Source organism: Mustela lutreola, chromosome X (genome assembly GCF_030435805.1).
Source record: "Mustela lutreola isolate mMusLut2 chromosome X, mMusLut2.pri, whole genome shotgun sequence".
NCBI classification, from domain to species: Eukaryota; Metazoa; Chordata; class Mammalia; order Carnivora; family Mustelidae; genus Mustela; species Mustela lutreola.
The window spans coordinates 6,921,987-6,938,763 of NC_081308.1; the positions used below are offsets into that span (position 1 = coordinate 6,921,987).

The window sequence follows — 16,777 nt, forward strand, 5'->3', positions numbered from 1 at the left end:
AAGACTAACTAGGTTTCAAGAACAGAGCATGGTGCTTCAGAGCAGAGATCAGCAAACTGTAACCTATGGGCCGAACTGGGCCCTCTGCTGGTTTTTATAAATAAAGTTTTATTTGCACAAGGCCATGCCCAGTCACGGACACACGGTCTGCGGCTGCCCTCCCACTACAACCGGAGAGCTGAGTCGTCGGGATAAAAATTATCTGGCCTGCCAAACTGCAACACTGGCTCACTAGCCTGTCACAGAAAGGTCTGTGAAGCCTTGGGTCCGAGCCTGAGCCCTGACTGCAGCCTTCCTAACTCTGTAGCCTCCGAGCTTTGCCACCTTGTGCTAACGGGCATGCGCCCCAGTCATCTCAACTGTAAATGGGGGATTCTAGCGCCTACCACTGGTGTCTATTAAGATGAATGAAGGAGTGGACATCTGCAGGATGCTTAGACCATGCGTGGCCCACAGCTGTGCTAGAGGAGGCGAGGTCCACACAAATAAAAGAGCAGGAGCGAACAGGTGTTTGTCAGCCAGCCAGCCAGAGGACGGGGGGCAGTTCGTGGCTCACGGAATAGACAAGGTAAGCTTTGTGAGGTTCACCAGGCAAAGGCTGGCTCATTCCAACGCAGACACCGCACCCTGCCTGACACCCCCCGCTTTCCAGAGCTCGCCGGGCGGAAGGCATGGCGCTGGACCTAACAGACCGTTCGAAAGGGTTCCCAGCAACTGCTCACTGCCTCGGCCCCTCCGCTCTGGACTATTTCCAGTCGTTGGCCCCGTCTAGAGTCACAAAACATACAAGGCAACAGAAATTCATTCTCTTTAGATGACAAAGAGTAATGTTTTAGAGAAGGAATAGGCACACGTTTTCGATAAAGGGCTGGAGAGTTCTTATTTTTGGCTTTGCGGACCACAGGGTTCTATTTTAACTACTCTGCCGCGGTGCTCAGAGGCAGCCACAGACAATATGGAAAAGAATGGGCATGGCTGTGTTCCCACAACACTTAGTTTACCCAAACAGGCACAGGGCCAGGTCCGGCCGCTGGCTGACATCGGCTGACTCGTGTTTGAAGGCACGGAAGAGCAGTGTTAGCAGACTAGCTCTGTTAGGGACCAGGACTCAATCAACTCAACTACAATTCTTGCAGTAAGTAAAAAAGAAAAAGAAATGGATGGACTTAAAGCAAACTGTTTTTCTTACTGGCTGAAAGGAAGACCAGATGATGGTTTTGCAAATATTCGCTCCTTCCTCTCACCTCCAGGGGAGAGAGATACTTCCCCAGACCACCAGCTTTGGCTTTGGCTATGGCTAAGTGACTGGCTTTGGCCAATGAGAAGTTAGTAGACAGTGATGTAAGCAAAGGCTTGGAATGGGCTGGCCTAGCTGTGCTTGTGCTCTCGGGCTTGAGACAGACGTGACACGGGCAGCCCTTGTGGTGGAAGAGGCGGAAGAGATACAAAGAAGAGACCTAGACCCAATCTACAGCTTAAAGCAAAGCCCGGCCGGGATTAGCCTTGGCAGCGGACCCACACAAGGGGGTAGTGAGCGAGCAATCACGAATGATTATTGTTTAAAGCCACCAAGTCCCGGGGTGCTTGTTACGCAGCGCTACTGTCGCAACAACAGACACAAAAAGCTCTTCTGCATATTTTCCTGCAAGACGGGCCCTGGAACGGATGAATGCTCTGACAAAGTACAGAATGACATGTGCCTTTTTGTAACTGGACGACAACAGATAGCATTGCCTACCATGTGCTCCCACTTATGACCACTTCCCAGTAATGCCGACCGCTATCAATGAACACATTTCCAGCTACGCCATAGCTCCCTTGGCTGGTGAAGCGTTCGGGCGTGTGGCTCTTTTTGGAGGATGACTCATCACGTTCTACCGTCAAGTTATCGTGGGACACCTTCAGCTTTCGATGTGCAGACTTGGGGTCCAGTTTAAATGGCTGGCCTGGGAACAAGTTTACAGAAAACAAAGAGAGAAAGAAGAGGACCGTTTATTTCAGCATGACCAATACTCTATTTTCAGAATTGGGTTTTAAGAACATGGTAAAATATTGAATACAAACATGATCCTGTTTTCATGAACGCCCAGCCTGTCAGTCCTGAGATGGGGATCTAGAGTTGCTGAGGCTAAAGATTCAACCGTAGCACGGGCGGGGATTAACCACGATAGGTAGTAGAAACTATCTTTGGGGGTCCCAGCTGGATACAAGCAGCTCTGGTACACAGTGGCTAAACAGCATTCCCAAGGGAAAGAGAAAGCGAAGACTTCATTTTTAACCATTCCCATATTCAATCCAGCTTAAAATGGGATTCACGCTCAGTACACTACAGACCAGAAGCCAAAGAAATCAAGATTGCAGATTTTGACATAAAGGCTTTACATAATTCTGAAACTGTTGCAAATTATAAATGAGTCTCATGAGCTCAGAATGACTATAAAAATGTGCATTTTTCAGCCCACAACAAGATCAGGAAAAAAATGGGATCATAATACCTGGGTTTTCTACTCCTGAGTGTGTGTGTGTGTGTGTGTGTGTGTGTGTGTGTGTACATACATACATATACATAAAATAAGGCCCTCTGTATTTCATTATTCACATTTGTGTTTTGAAGATCTTGCTATATGTAACATTTTCTCAAGATTTTATTTATTTATTTGACAGAGAGAGACACACAGCAGAGCGAGGGAACACAAGCAGGGAGAGTGGGAGAGGGAGGAGCAGGCTTCCCGCTGAGCAGGGAGCTCGATGCAGGGCTTGAGCCTAGGACCCTGGGACCATGACCTGAGCCGAAGGCAGATGCCCAATGACTGAGCCACCCAGGCGCCCCTCTATATGTAATTTATAAGATATATATATAAATATATATAAAATACATATTTGTGTTTTGAAGATCGAACTGTTAGAAAATCTTGGCAGAGTCACCCCTGAGCATCTTGTCATAGCTGTTACTTCTCTGAGAATGTAACACGGTCCTGGAGGACTGCCTGTCATTCGACACCACATCGGTGTTAAAAGGCATGAAATGAGTTGTGAGATCATGCAAATACCAAGTTGTCTGAAGGCCACTCTCCTCCCCGGCCATGGCCACAGCCGTAGTTGGTAGGCCCGCCCTCAGGCAGCCAGTGGGCAGAGTTCGGTACACTGGCTGGGGAAATCCACGACCCTGGCTGAGACAGTGGCGTGCAGAGCACGGGGCAATGAGTGCTGTGTCACGTCCGCGCGGGTCAGAGTATCTCTAGCTGTCACCTGGATACAAACACGACATGCACACCGGTCAAATCCTTTCTCTTCGGACAGGGGTCAGCACATCTTTCCGATAAGAGACCAGATGGGTATTTTCAGCTCGGCTGGCCATGTGGTCTCTTGTGTGGCTACCTAACTGCTGCTGTGGCGTGCAAGCGGCCCGAGACGAGAGGGAAATGGGCGGGTGCGGCTGTGTGCCAATGAAACTTTATTTATAAAAACAGGCAGCCAGATGTGGCTGGCAGGCTGGATCTTCTGCTGACCCATTTTAGATTTCTGTCCACATCACAGAAAAGCCTAAAGGGGATGCTGAGGAAAAGCTTCAAGGGCGGATCAGGGCACGCACATTGGCAGAGGCTCTAAGAGCTGCTGGGTTACATGCTGAGTTTGAATTTCAGCTTGTCTTGGGAAACACTGCTGTCCTCAGGAATGATCATGCCAGCAACTGTTAGGGACAAAGTATGAACTAAGGCAAGGTGAGTATGAAGATAGTTTTGCTTAAAATACTTCCATTTTTAAAGGTGGAAGAGAGATTGCGTATAAAAACAAGTGGACGTTAATGGGCAGGCCGGGGAGCGGGGTTTCAATAAAACTTTATTCACAAACACACGCAGTATGCTGGATTTGGCTTGCAGGCTATAGTTTTCCAAACTCCTACGTGCACGATATTACAATGAATTGGCAGCCGTCACTGAAGAGGGAGGCTGTGTGCTGCTTGCACTTCGAGGAATATCAGAATGGCAAAGCTGTCAGGAAGACGGGCCTCATGAAGACAGGAGATGTACGCCATCTCGCCTCAACTCACACCCTCACCTACACACGTGTGGAGCAGCCCCATGTCAGCTTAGGTCAGGCCCAAGCCCAACCTTGCATCCTCAGTGAGCAAATTCCACCTGCGCCTCAGATGTGTTTCTCAAACGCACCATCACCTACTCTGTCCAAGTTCAAGGCTTTTGCTTCAATGAGGACAAATTAGTTCAAGGGCCAAATAATCATTTACTTTACTAAATCATTTACTTTACTTTACTTTACTTTACTCTTTGGCACAGTGCAGAAAAGTCCGCCGACTCCTCATGTACAACTTGATAACATCTGTTCAATAATTCCATGTCTAGAAACAGAGGATGACATTATCTGTCTACATGAAATGAATGTGGTATCTTCAGTGAACTGATGAAGCACACGTTCGATGTCTCAGAGACATCTTCTACACAATTAACCTCAGTGTATGTATTTGTTAATTCTTTTCCTACTGAATCTCTAAAAACATTTCCTTCTTTACCAGCAGAAATACTGAGGGGGGAGAAATGAGCTTCATGCCTAAATGTATGTGGCTGAAATTCATATGCCTGGAGTATAATGAAGTTATTTGGCTGCTGAAATCGAGGACTTGCATTAGGTGAGAATTCTTCTAGAAAAGCAGTTAATGGTCCCCAGTGACTAGGAGCAACTGTCTAACACGGTCCCATATCGACACACTCCCTTTTGCTTTCTCTTGGGAGGTCCTATGCAAAGAAATTCCATGTTATAGAACATATTTCTAGATCAAAAATAGTGAAGAAAAAAAGAGAGGATAAAAGAAAACACATGTGGGCAGAGACAGCGAGGGAGATGACAGTGTTACAAGACACATATACGGGCCAGATCTTTCCTTGTTGTGTCCTGTGGGGTGTGGGGTGTTTCCCATCATCCCTGGCTGCTAACCATTAGACACCAGTAGCAACCACCCCAGTTCTAACCGCCAAAAATATCTCCAGACATTGCTCAGTGTCCCTGGGGGGCTGGGGGTGTGGAGGGCAGAACTGCTTCTGAGAATCATAGACCTAGACAGTTATCTGGAGTAAGGAATTCTTTTTTTTTTTTTTTTTTTAAAGATTTTATTTATTTGTCAGAGAGAGAGAGGGAGAGAGCGAGCACAGGCAGACAGAATGGCAGGCAGAGGCAGAGGGAGAAGCAGGCTCCCCGCCAAACAAGGAGCCCGATGTGGGACTCGATCCCAGGACGCTGGGATCATGACCTGAGCCGAAGGCAGCCGCTCAACCAACTGAGCCACCCAGGCGTCCCTGGAGTAAGGAATTCTTGAAGAAAGAGTTACTAATTTGCTCTTCCGTTATGGAAAAATAATTTGCTGTCTATCAGGGTCTCTCTCTCTTTTATATATATAATTTATATTCATATATCTTATATAATATATACATTATCTATAAATAATAAAATAAATAGATATATAAATAAAATAATAAATATTTATAAATATACAAAGCATAAATGTATATTTTATATATGATATATAATAGAAACACACACACACACACACACATCTGTTCTAATTCTCACAAGAACCCCTCCGGGATTATTTGTTAGAAGAGCGAGCAGGTCTGAAGTCGATGCAGAGCAGTGGCTGGACGCACAGCCCTTAAGGGTCGAGAGAGCTGGGGACCCCAGAGGCGTCTGACGCCAACTGCGCCCCACCACCCTGGCTCTTGACTTGCTCCTCGGGCCTGTCGACGATGCCTGAGGCAGACAGAAGGAAAAGAAAGGGGGACAGAGGCGGCCGAAAGCAGAGCAGAACGGAGGCGACAGCTCTACCGAGCTTGCGGCACTTACTGTTTGTCTTCAGCTTCCCAGGCTCACTGCTGCGGCTGCCCGCCTGGTTGATGGCCTTGACAATGAAGATGTACTTGGTGCCACTCTGCAGACCGTGGACCGTGTAGTGGTTCTGCTTGATGTTGGGCACGATCATCCAGCTGTCGGCCGAGTTACACAGACCTGCGAAGCCAAGCAGACAAGGTGCAATTCTTTGTCACTTCTGCATCTCCGAGGGAGCCCGCTAATAAACCGAAGGGCTGTCTTCGGCCTACCGTGGGCGACCAACCTGTATTTATTATTATATATTCCTGCTGGGTGCCCCAACTGGAAAACCCCAGGAGAATGATGATATCGCAGCTTCTGCTCAGTAAACACGGGAGCAGCCAAGGCAGTCCTGTGTGGTGGGCTGCACGTGGTGTCCGTGCGCGACACGCCGTGGCGAGGAGAAGGAAGCCGCAAGTCGCCACAGGTTCCGCTCCCGGCCCCCTGGCGCCACACTCAGGAGCGTGACTGTTCAATCGGAAGCTCATCAAGCCTGAGCCTCACAGCAGGTGAGAAGAGCCCCGAAGCACGTCGAAGTTGGTTCCACGGATGTCCGCACAGTCGATGGCTTTTGTGCCTCTCATCCTCAGCCTGCCCCAGACCCAGGCCCGAGCGGCTTGGCAGAGATGGGATGGGTTCCCTCGTGGGAATACAAGAATGTGCAAGAGGAGGCATTCCAAGGCCTCAAGGATTTCTGTTGATGCCTTGGGTCTCTGTCAGTGCCAAGAGGAGGACGTTCCCCAGAGAGTCTTCCCGTCTAGGCAGGAGGAGACACCGGGAACAGCTCTCCTGCCTCACCCCTGCAGGAGCGAGGCCGGCAGAGACCGGCCCGACTTCTGACCGGGGAGTGAAGAAAGCGATCAGCAGGGTCCCGGGCGTTCCCAGCATTAGTGCGGCCGCGGCTAACCAACTCGGGAGGCCCGTGCCTAGCAGAAGTGGGGAGCAGTGGCACCCCCCCCCCCCCGGGTAGCCAGGCACAGTGCGGCTCTTAGAAAAGCACGAACAGGGATCCGGACCAGCTGTAGCCCCTAGTGCGGCGGCGCGGCGGCTCTGGCTGTGTTCTGCAGGATGTGGGCTGGGCGCGGCGGCGGCGGCGGTGGCGGCGGCGGCGGTGGCGGCGGCGGCGGCGGCGGGCAGGCTGAGGATTTACGACGCCTTTGGAAGAGCACGCAGGGAAAAGGAGGCCCGTTTCGTTTTGCGGCAGGCGGATGCTGGAAACGCCTCTTTGGTATTGGATTGGGCCCAGTGCTGTCCTCTCTCCAGACAGCAATCTCCACTCGAAGACAACCTGTTCCCAGCCCCCTGGTGACGGGCTGTCACCAAGTTTCCTGACTCTGGTGAACTTCCTTCACCAGTTCTTGGTGGAGGCCTGAGTCCCTCCGCTTCCTGAGGGGCTCCGAACTCCCCCACTCTCTCCCTTTCAGTGGATTTGCAAGTCAAAGGGTTAGTTCTTTTGATCTGGAGGCAACTTAATCCCTTACGGTAACCCCAAGAAGCAGCCCCTTATTCTTTCTTTGGTCTCACCTTTTTGAGAATCTAATAAAACATTTCCCTAGAAGGAGAGTCACATGTGCAGATCCCTACCAAGCCGCAAGTATCTGCATGGCATGCCAAGATATTCACAGCCCCGTGACATCTGTCTTTGGATCCCACTAAATACCTTCTCCAACTTTTGAGTTAGAACACTGCTCCTGCTGGTCTGCACGGCTGAGAAGAACCTTAGAAGTCTTTTGTCAAGTGTGAAACTTCACCTCGTCTGATTTGTACCTTGGGGGCACAGTCTCGTTAGACACCCTCCCGTGGGTCATAGATACATACACTCACACACACACACACACACACACACACAAACTCACAAGGTCAGATCGGACCCTGTGCGCTTCCTGTCACCTCTTTTCATCTCCACCTGCGAACATCTCACCAGCGGCGCCGCCGGAGTTGACAGAGCCAGCATAAAGCAAGGGAACGCGGGAGACTCACAGAAGGCGGCGGAGGCGTGTGTGCACTCATGCCGGAGACGGGGCAGGGCGACTGAGGCACCACCCACCCCCACCCCACCCCCTGTTCTTCCCCCAAGTCGTAGCCCTCTGTTCTCCTGCCCATTCTCCCTCGTGTGAGACCCAGGAGAACATCCACCAGGGGCTCAGTAACACGGGGCTCTCCCTACTATATTTCCCTTTGGCTACTTCTTCACCTCACCTTTACCGTGAACACAGCTGTCATAAGCTCGGTGCTTCTGGATGCACCAGGGCCAAATCACAGATTTGGATCCGACCAAAGAAGGGTCATTTTGAACTCTGAGCTCTGGGCCCCAAGAAGCCTGCAACTCACTTCAGACATTTCATTGTGATCTTCCAACAGTAATAAAACAAAAACAATGAACTTTTTTCTATCGCCCAGGATAATCCACTCATATTCCTAGACCTTTGTCAACAGCAGTCGAGCACGGATGAACACAGTAACGCATTCAGTAGACTCAAATGAGAACGCTATCGATGTCACTGCGTTTACACTGTTCCCGTTTAATTGCACATGTTACAGGAAAATGACGATTTGTGGTCAAAGAAAGCAAATGTAAAAATGTTTCACTGTGCGACCAAAAAGCTGGGCTTAATGTGGTGGGGGAATGCTTTCAGCGACATCGTAAAGCAGATGTCTGAAATTGCTACGAACAGCAAGTTGGCCTTAAAACCCAACAAAAGAGATTTAATGTTGCAGAACCCTTTTCCAAACAGAAAGGGGACCCTGACCACCCTGATGACTTTGAAGAGGTTGCTCATTTTTCCTTCCCCTCGAAGATTAAAAGAACAAAAATATGACGGAGTGGTAAAATTTGATTGGACAGGTTTAAACTGGGACAACTTGCTCTCGCGATCGGTCGCTATTTCTGTGGTGGCTTACCTTTCTGTTACTACTGCTGCCAGGACAATTGAGAAGTTGATTAAAAATGCCAAGAAAGCAGCAGCGACCATTTTCTTCTGGCGGCTGGAGCAAGTGGGGCGTCTCCGAGGACACCGTCACTGCGTTGTTAGTGTTGGTCCTGGGCCGGCATCACCTAACATCTTGCGTATGGTGCCAAGTGCCAGACCTCTCTGCCTCGGTACCGCACCGTGTCGGGGCCGCTGACCAGGTTTTCCGCATCTCTTTACGAGACACCCGTGGCACCATCCCGGAATGAAGCCTCACTTTTCTCCCAATTCATTCTCAATCATCTTTGAGGGTATTCCAATAGCCACCTTCTCTAACTTGGCTTCCAGTATTAAGGCAACAATAGAATGTGGGAGATAATTAGTTCATAATGAAACTTAATTGAGTTTCTCAATCTTATACATTTTGCTCTCATTCACAATGGGTCAGAAGCATCTCCCTACGTAACGCTGCTCATTACAAGATCCTAATGACATTTGGGATTTCAGAGCCTTGTATAGCAATAGTCATCTTGCAGTAAAACACTCTGTATAAAACATTACGCAACACGGACACCCTTCGGAGAGGCGGCGCGTGGCTTCAAACGTCCTGTTTCTCCTATCAGACCGGACAGAAGTGAACATCCTTTTCCTTCTTCTCTGTAAAAATAGTATCTGTTTAATAACTGCTCATGAATGTTTTCAAATCGACTAAGAGTAATTAAATACAGATAACTACCTCGCCATGGAGACCTGGAAAAGTGCATCTTTGGACTTTGGCGAATAATAAAAATAGGCTGCTGGGAAAAGGCCCTGTTTAGGATTTTAAATGGCGCACTGAAAGGGGTTTCGGAAAAAAACATGAAAAGCGTTGTGAAATTAAATACTTATCTACTTATTAATAAGCGATTCATTAACATCTGTAGGCCCAAGTCTGCTAATAAGAATGCATAATAAAAAATTAATGGTGTCATTAATTTTGCATTTGAATATATGAATTTGATTAGGGAGAGCCTTTTTAAAAGATCAAAAGCTTCACAGATATTATCTAATTCTCCTTCACCAAAGTCAGTTGTGGGCAATTAACTAGAATTCATTACGACAAGTGAAGGAACCATGACCTATAGGCAGCGAAGATTCCTAGTGGCACGAGGCGCTGTGGCCGGTCTGGGGGCTACCATGTCTTCTAACTTCCGGTACAGTTTTACTATCAGCTCTCGTCATTCAATGTAACAACATCCGCAAAGGATATTCCTCCAAATGGCGGGACAGATGGACAAACAACATTCAGGGAAGGCCTGGCACTTGAAGAATGTGTAAAATGCCATTGTGTAGAAAACCCTCACTAACTTCATGACCGACCTTTGTCCTATGACCCAAAACGTCAGCTTAAAAAAAAAAAAAAAAATGCAGGGACGGGTGAGTGCCGCCATATTTTTGCAGGAATAATAACTTGGACTACCTCTGCGCAGACGCTGTGGCAAGCATGGGGCTCAGACCATAGTTTTATCATCTCAACCATGGGAAGTTAAAACATCACCTCTCCTTACAGACGAGGAAACAGATGCAGAGGACGTTGAATAATTCACCCCAAATTATGGAGCTAGTGAGGTCCACAGTTGGGATTCAAATCCAGGTCCCTCTCAGACATTACAAATATATATAATAGTCAAGAAGAACATAATTTGAAGGTCTTTGCATGTCAGTTGTCTTTTTATTTACATTTACTCTTAATTTCCTTGTTACAATTCGATCCTGTAGGCCTCAGGACGTCACTATACTGGTTTAGTGGACGTTAAAGAGACAAGCAGCTCCCGGTACTAATGGGCTGATGAGAGTGTCCAGTGAGATGGGCGGGCTCCTGCGGTTTCCCCGATTTCCACTGGTCCTGGGAGGAATAGCCTTTCCGACATGTGTGCACCAAACAAGCAAGGTCTGTCACCTTCAAGAAGTCATCCCCGTTTATTTTCTTGTGGCACCTGCTTTTGGGGAACAATACACCGTGTCTGGAATCACCGAGAATGGAGTTCCGAAGTCAGTGGTGTGGCTGCTGGGGGTTTCTGTAGGCCTGGCCTTTTCTCATCTACTCCATTCAAATGTTTTTGTTTGGATATTATTTCTCATGCCAACAGCATGGAAGCCAAGTTAGCCAGAGAAACCCCGAGTTCTAGGCACTATAGGTCTCCTCTTTTCATTTGGTGGGGGTGTGGGGGAGTGAAGCACTGGGACCGAGTCCAAGTTCTTAAGCGCATCCGAGGTCTTTCAGCTCCACATCCTCGCTCCTCGAGTATCCGTACTCCTTGTGGAGCAACCTCGCTGGCCCTCGCATTCTGACTCTGGGCTCGCCCATGGGACTTGCTTTGGCCTCTAGCACATCAGCTAACGTGACAAAGACAGGGGCCTGCAAAGCACTTGTGCAAGTGTGCCTGTCCTTACAGGCGTGCGCTGCGCTCACCTTCGCTCACCAGGAGAATGCACCCATGTGGGACTATAGGAGGCAGCCTCAATCCTCAGCATGACCTTGACAGAGCCTCACCAAAGTCAGTGGGACCAGCAGACCCCCACCTGATTCCAGACACACAGGCAGTATATGTTTACTGTTATATGCTACTTCGGTTCTGTGGTTGTTGGCTAACCAGCAAAAGCCAACTGATAAAGGGCCTGCCCGTCTAGGCCAAGGCTCTACGTAGTGTCTCAACGTCCACAAAAATTCGCGTTAAGACACTTCAGGAAAGACGGAACCATCTATGGCGGATGCGCTCTTGGGTAGCCCCCATGATTCCCCAGCGATATATTCACGACTTCATGTAATTCTCACCCTCCTTGAGCGCAGGCAAGACCTGTGACCTGCTTCCAAAAAAAGAGAATACAGCAAAGGACAAAAGTCCTAGCATCATGAGTTTGCAAATGTACTTACGGTCCCTGATCAGCTATTTCTGAGTTAACCAAAATAGATTATTCTGGGTGAACAAAGCAAGGTAAAGAACGGTGTTTGGCCCACTACCTTTTGTGTCTCTAAAAAATGTATTTCTAGATGTGTGTGAGTGTCTGTGCATCCTTTTGTATCAACAGACAACCACAGGAAGGATGCGTGTGAAATGGAGTTGGCGCAGTAGGTAACTTTGGAGCTGCCATATTGGGGCTCTGGGACTGCCATATTGAAAAACATCCAATCGTCACCGCAGACATTTTATATATTATCACACAGTGTTCATGCATTACTTACTAAAAAGAAAGGTTTTAGGGAAGTTAGTATTTCTTCATGCACGTAGAACTAGGGATGAGGAGCAATACCAGAAGAATCCAAAATCCTGAAAGGAGGGCAAAATGATGCCGAACCATGGCGAACCATTGATATGCCCGTGCTATTTAGACTTGCCCCCCACAGCACTTCCAAAAGCTGGAGACAGTAATGGTGTTTGCCGGGGATATGGGTCAGAGGTGGAGAGGTCTCTTCTGAAATTTATCTTCTTACCTTCGTGGGCGCTACTGCCATTGGCAGGTCCTGGCCATCTCTGCCTCTGTGAATTACTACACACCTCCAAGTTCATGTCTCTGCTTCCAGTTTTGCCCTGTTCCACTCTATCCCCCACAGCACTGCCTGAGGGGGCTTCTAACCCTATATCTGATCGCACTGCTGCTCTGTGTGGGGAAAAATCCCACACCGTGTGGCCCGAGTGGCCTTCTGTGGTCTAGGTCTTTACTGTGGGTGAGGATCAAGAGACTGGTGATTGAGAACATGTGCTTTCTGGAACCAGACCCAGATGGGTTTGAGTCCCGGTTCTAGTTCTCGATCTTCATTTCCCCCCCATGTCCCCTTCCCCACTTAATTCTCCAGCCAGCCCAGGCTTGAGTAGAGAATGTCTCAGAAAATGCCTTGCCATTCTCCGTCTCCACAGGTTTGCCCCCGGTCATGCGGCTGCCTGGCATTCCCCTTAGCTCGCTGCTATGCACCCACTCTCTTTCAAAATTTAGTTAAACCATCATTTCCCCCAAGACATTTTCACCCACCATGTCTGCCTTCTTACTCAGGCAGCTGGCCACAGCAGTTAGCAACATTTCATGATTTTTTTTTCCTCCTTACGCATTCCCGGAAAATGGGGAGATTTTAATAAAGGCTTCTAAGGCAGGCCCATTAGGGAGTGGAAGGTCAGAGGGTTGAGGAAGGAAGCCTGGGAAATGAGGATCTTCGGAGGCCGGGGGGGGGGGGGGGGTGGGGGGTGGGTGGGGGGTGGGGTCTGTTTGTTGGTATGAGCCGCCAGTGCTAGTTACTTGGAGGCGGGGCTCTTCATGCATCCCTCTTTTCTTCCCGGGAGGCGAGATTGCTTTGTTACCACCGCTCTGGCCAGCAACTGGGGTTCTCTGAGATCATCAACCTGTCTCTGATTCCAGAGCGCTCATGGACCCCAGGGAGAGAAGGGTTTCTCTGTGCTTCAGGTAAGGTCTGAAATTCTTCCCAGGTGGGGCCAATGACTAACATTTTAAACAACGGGCCTGCTCTCCTCCAAACGGGATGTGGTATTGGGCATTACTCGGCGACCCACTTTATTAAATTCTTTTTTTACGTTGTGAAATAACACTCAGAGAAGTACATAATACTAAATGTAGGATAAACTCACTAAACCGTGTAACTCCCACCCAGAAAGTAGTTAAGCCTGTGAGCCCCGTATACTGCTTCTCGGTGGAGCCACTCCCTCCCATCCTGGAAGTAACCACCATCCTCCCTTTTATTTATCGTTTTTACACCTATGTATGCATCTCTAAACAAAAGTTATTTTTTAAGATTTATGTATTTGAGAGAGAGAGAGAGCGAGCATGCACATGTGCGAGTCGGGGTGGGGGAGCACAGGGAGAGAGAATCTCAAGCAGACTCCCCAGTGAGCGCGGAGCTCAGTGCGGGGCTTGATCCCACGACCCTGAGATCACGATCTGAGCCAAAATCAAGAGTCGGGACGCTTAACCTACTGAGCCACCCAGGCGCCCCCGCCCCACAAAATGGTTTTCCTTTTTATCTTTAAATTTTGAGTGTATAAATAGAGTCGTACTGCATGTGATCTTTTATTTCCAGCTTCCTTCTCTTAAGTATATGTTTGTAAGACTCATCCATGTGGACTGCTAGAGATCACTCATTTTTATCACTCTTTGGCCCGTTATTTCTGCTAGTACAGTACAAGTGAATGCGATCATCCTCTTGGTGAGGAAATGCAGCCAATGCCTACTGTGAATCCTCTCCTTCCTTGTCTTACCTTGACGCTTCCGTGTAGAATCGCCATCTGACAGAACACAGTCACCAAACAGAGAAATCGATGGGGGCGTGATACTCACTAACAACATTGGCTTGTCCGGTGAATATGGTGTACTGGAGCTCATAGGAAACCACGCTGAATTCATCATCGGAGGTCCAGTGAACGGTGATGGTGTCGTAGGAAGCGGTGCAGAGCTCTTCTCTAATTGTAGGAGGGTTGGGAGCTGGAGGGGTGGGATCAAGAACGCTCATCAGCCAAAAAGCAGGCACCTCCAGGACACGTTTCAGAGGAGGCAAGGGACAGTCAAAGTAGGCTTTCTACAGAGGCCCATCAGGACCACTAGCTCAGAGGTGGTGACCCCAATTGAAAGAACCAACGTCTGGTTGGCTGGTCGCTGCTGTCATTAAAGGGTAGCGTGACTTCAGTGAGCCAGTAGGGACTTATCTCTATTTATCATGAAAGAACGTTTAGGAGGTTAAGCAAATATACTCTTATCCATGAAAAAAAAAAATTAAACAAAAAGCAAACAAGATGAACTTCTGTGATTTCACCCACACTGGGGAGATGGCAAACTTTTCCAGTAAAGGGCTAGGTGGTAAATGTTTTAGGTTTTGCGGGCCATACGTTCTTTGTTCTTTGTCCTCTCAACTCTGCTCCTGCACTAGGAAGGCAGCCTTGGGCGATTCGTATTAAAATGGACACGGGCAGGTTCCAGTAAAACTTTATTGACAAAGAGAGGTTAGGGCTAGATTTGGCCTACGAGCCAAGGTTTGCCAACCTCTGAGCTATGTGAGGTCACGTATTCTTATATTTTACACACTCGATTGGAAAAATACCAATGTTTGCTATCCTGTAACAAACCCAGCCAAATAATTGTTTGAAGATTTTCTCTCATTAGAAGTTTTGATGCCTTATTAAAAAAAACACCTTATTAGTGTGGCCCTATTTTGCTCTCATCTTTCAGTTTTATAGGTGATATTTCAAATTAAGAAGAACATGATTAACAGTCAATCCTATCTAAGAAGTACATTTTCCTTCCCCATGAAAACATGGTTCCTTGGCATTTGGTTAACTTTATTACTGGAGAAGGCTGCTGTTTTATGTCTCGAACACAGTCTGGAGCAGAGAAGTCTAAATCCTAGCAAAATAATGATTTGAAGTTGACTCAAAATCTACCAGCTTGATTTCAGTAACTGGTTTTATGAGCAGAGTTTGTGAGCAAGAAAAAGAATAGGCAGGGAGTGCTTTGCACTGGCAATAATATTTCAGAGCAGGGCTTGGCAAACTATGGCTATGGGCCAAATCTGGCCCACTGCCTGTTTTTGTAAATAAAGTTTTATTGGAACACAGCCAGGCTCATTCATTTATGTATTGTCTGTGGCTGCTTTTGTGCACTAGCAGAGCTGAGTAGTTGGGACCATATGTCCTGCAATGCCTAAAATATTTACCATCTGGCCCTTTATAGTCAAAGTTTGCCAATCCCTGGTTTGGAGAATCGATCCAGGCCTTTATTTCCAGTCTTCTGTATACTAGAACCTAACTTCAAAAGGAGAAACATATCTGCGTTCTATAGATTCGGAGCGACCTCTGTTCACACTATTGCAGAGTTTTTTTCCTGCTCTACTCTAAATTTTGATTAGGCCTGAGGAGTCCTAAACAAACCCAAAGAGGGAGAAGAGTTTGTAAAAAAGGCAACTTGAAAACTCGAATTGTTTTAGGCTTCATTCTGTCCAACTTCTATGTTTGTTGCATAAAGTCAATTAGGGCAGCTTGGTCTCTTGCTCACTGGGTTCCACCAACATGACTACACACCTGTGCATGTGGGCAGGCAACACATTAAGTCACGGGTTAAGACAGAAAGGCTCCATAGAGCCCTTAAAGCATCCTTTCTGGAATGTGTATTTATACGTCTGTCTCCTGAAAAGCATTCTTTCTGGAATGTGTATTTACACATCTGTCTCCTGAAGTATATCCACATGCAAGATTTAGTGTCGTGTGCTGTGACTTGGTTGTGCAGGAGTCGGGGACACCGAGCCAGGGGAGGCCCAGCTGCTCCATAAAACTCCTTAGGATTGTCTGTGTGGCCGCTGTCGCTGTGCGATCACCCGGCAGGGAGTGGTGGAGAAATGCTTATTCTCCCATAATCCAAATAGCTCACTGAATTACTTTTCCATCAACCACCAGAGAAAAGATGGTGTCTTTTCTGTATTGCAATAGAGGATTAAGTAGAAAGCAAACTTGTGTTCAAAATAAGTAAGTAGCTGTGATCGGGGAGGAAATGTCACCTCTCTGGGTTATTAACTTGACATACCACTTAGAGGCATGTCACAGAGGGAAAAAAATCATCTTATTTTCACAGCCACGCAGGCTAACCCTGTTTTGATTATAAGCCCAATGGGTTTTTCCCGAAAAGTCAATACCCAATTTACTGTAAATGAGGATAGCAGCATGCTGCCAATTTCAATATTCATGGGATCGGAAGCAGAACTGTTATTTTCTTGCCTCTGTTATAAACAGGACACGAGAAATGGTGGGCTAATACTCCACAAACACTTCATTTCCTGCTTACAAATGTCTGATAAACTATTTGGACTTGGCAATATCAGCCAAGCATCATATGTTATGGCCAGGATCGATGTTATGTCTAGAAATGGGCCAGATTTGTATTTGAGGTTTGACAGCTAAGAAGGCAGAATGGCAGGTACCCCATGTGGTCTCTAGCTTGGCATAAACAGCGATCGGGATGAT

General features: G+C 47.7%; 1 protein-coding gene across 6 annotated transcripts in view; it reads right to left on the minus strand.

Moving 5' to 3' along the window:
* MID1 (midline 1) overlaps window positions 1-16,777 on the minus strand; it is a 347,940-nt gene that overhangs the window by 7,249 nt on the left and 323,914 nt on the right. For 4 of the 6 annotated variants that reach the window (XM_059156938.1, XM_059156939.1, XM_059156936.1 and 1 more), the window contains exons 7-9: window positions 14,109-14,252; window positions 5,854-6,015; window positions 1,739-1,946 (exon numbers count right to left, since the gene is read on the minus strand). In XM_059156938.1, coding sequence (XP_059012921.1) covers window positions 1,739-1,946; window positions 5,854-6,015; window positions 14,109-14,252 — 514 coding nt within the window. Of the gene's footprint in view, window positions 1-1,734; window positions 1,947-5,853; window positions 6,016-10,545; window positions 10,763-14,108; window positions 14,253-16,777 lie in introns of those variants that run through there. The other 2 variants (XM_059156940.1, XM_059156941.1) reach the window with 2 other exon arrangements.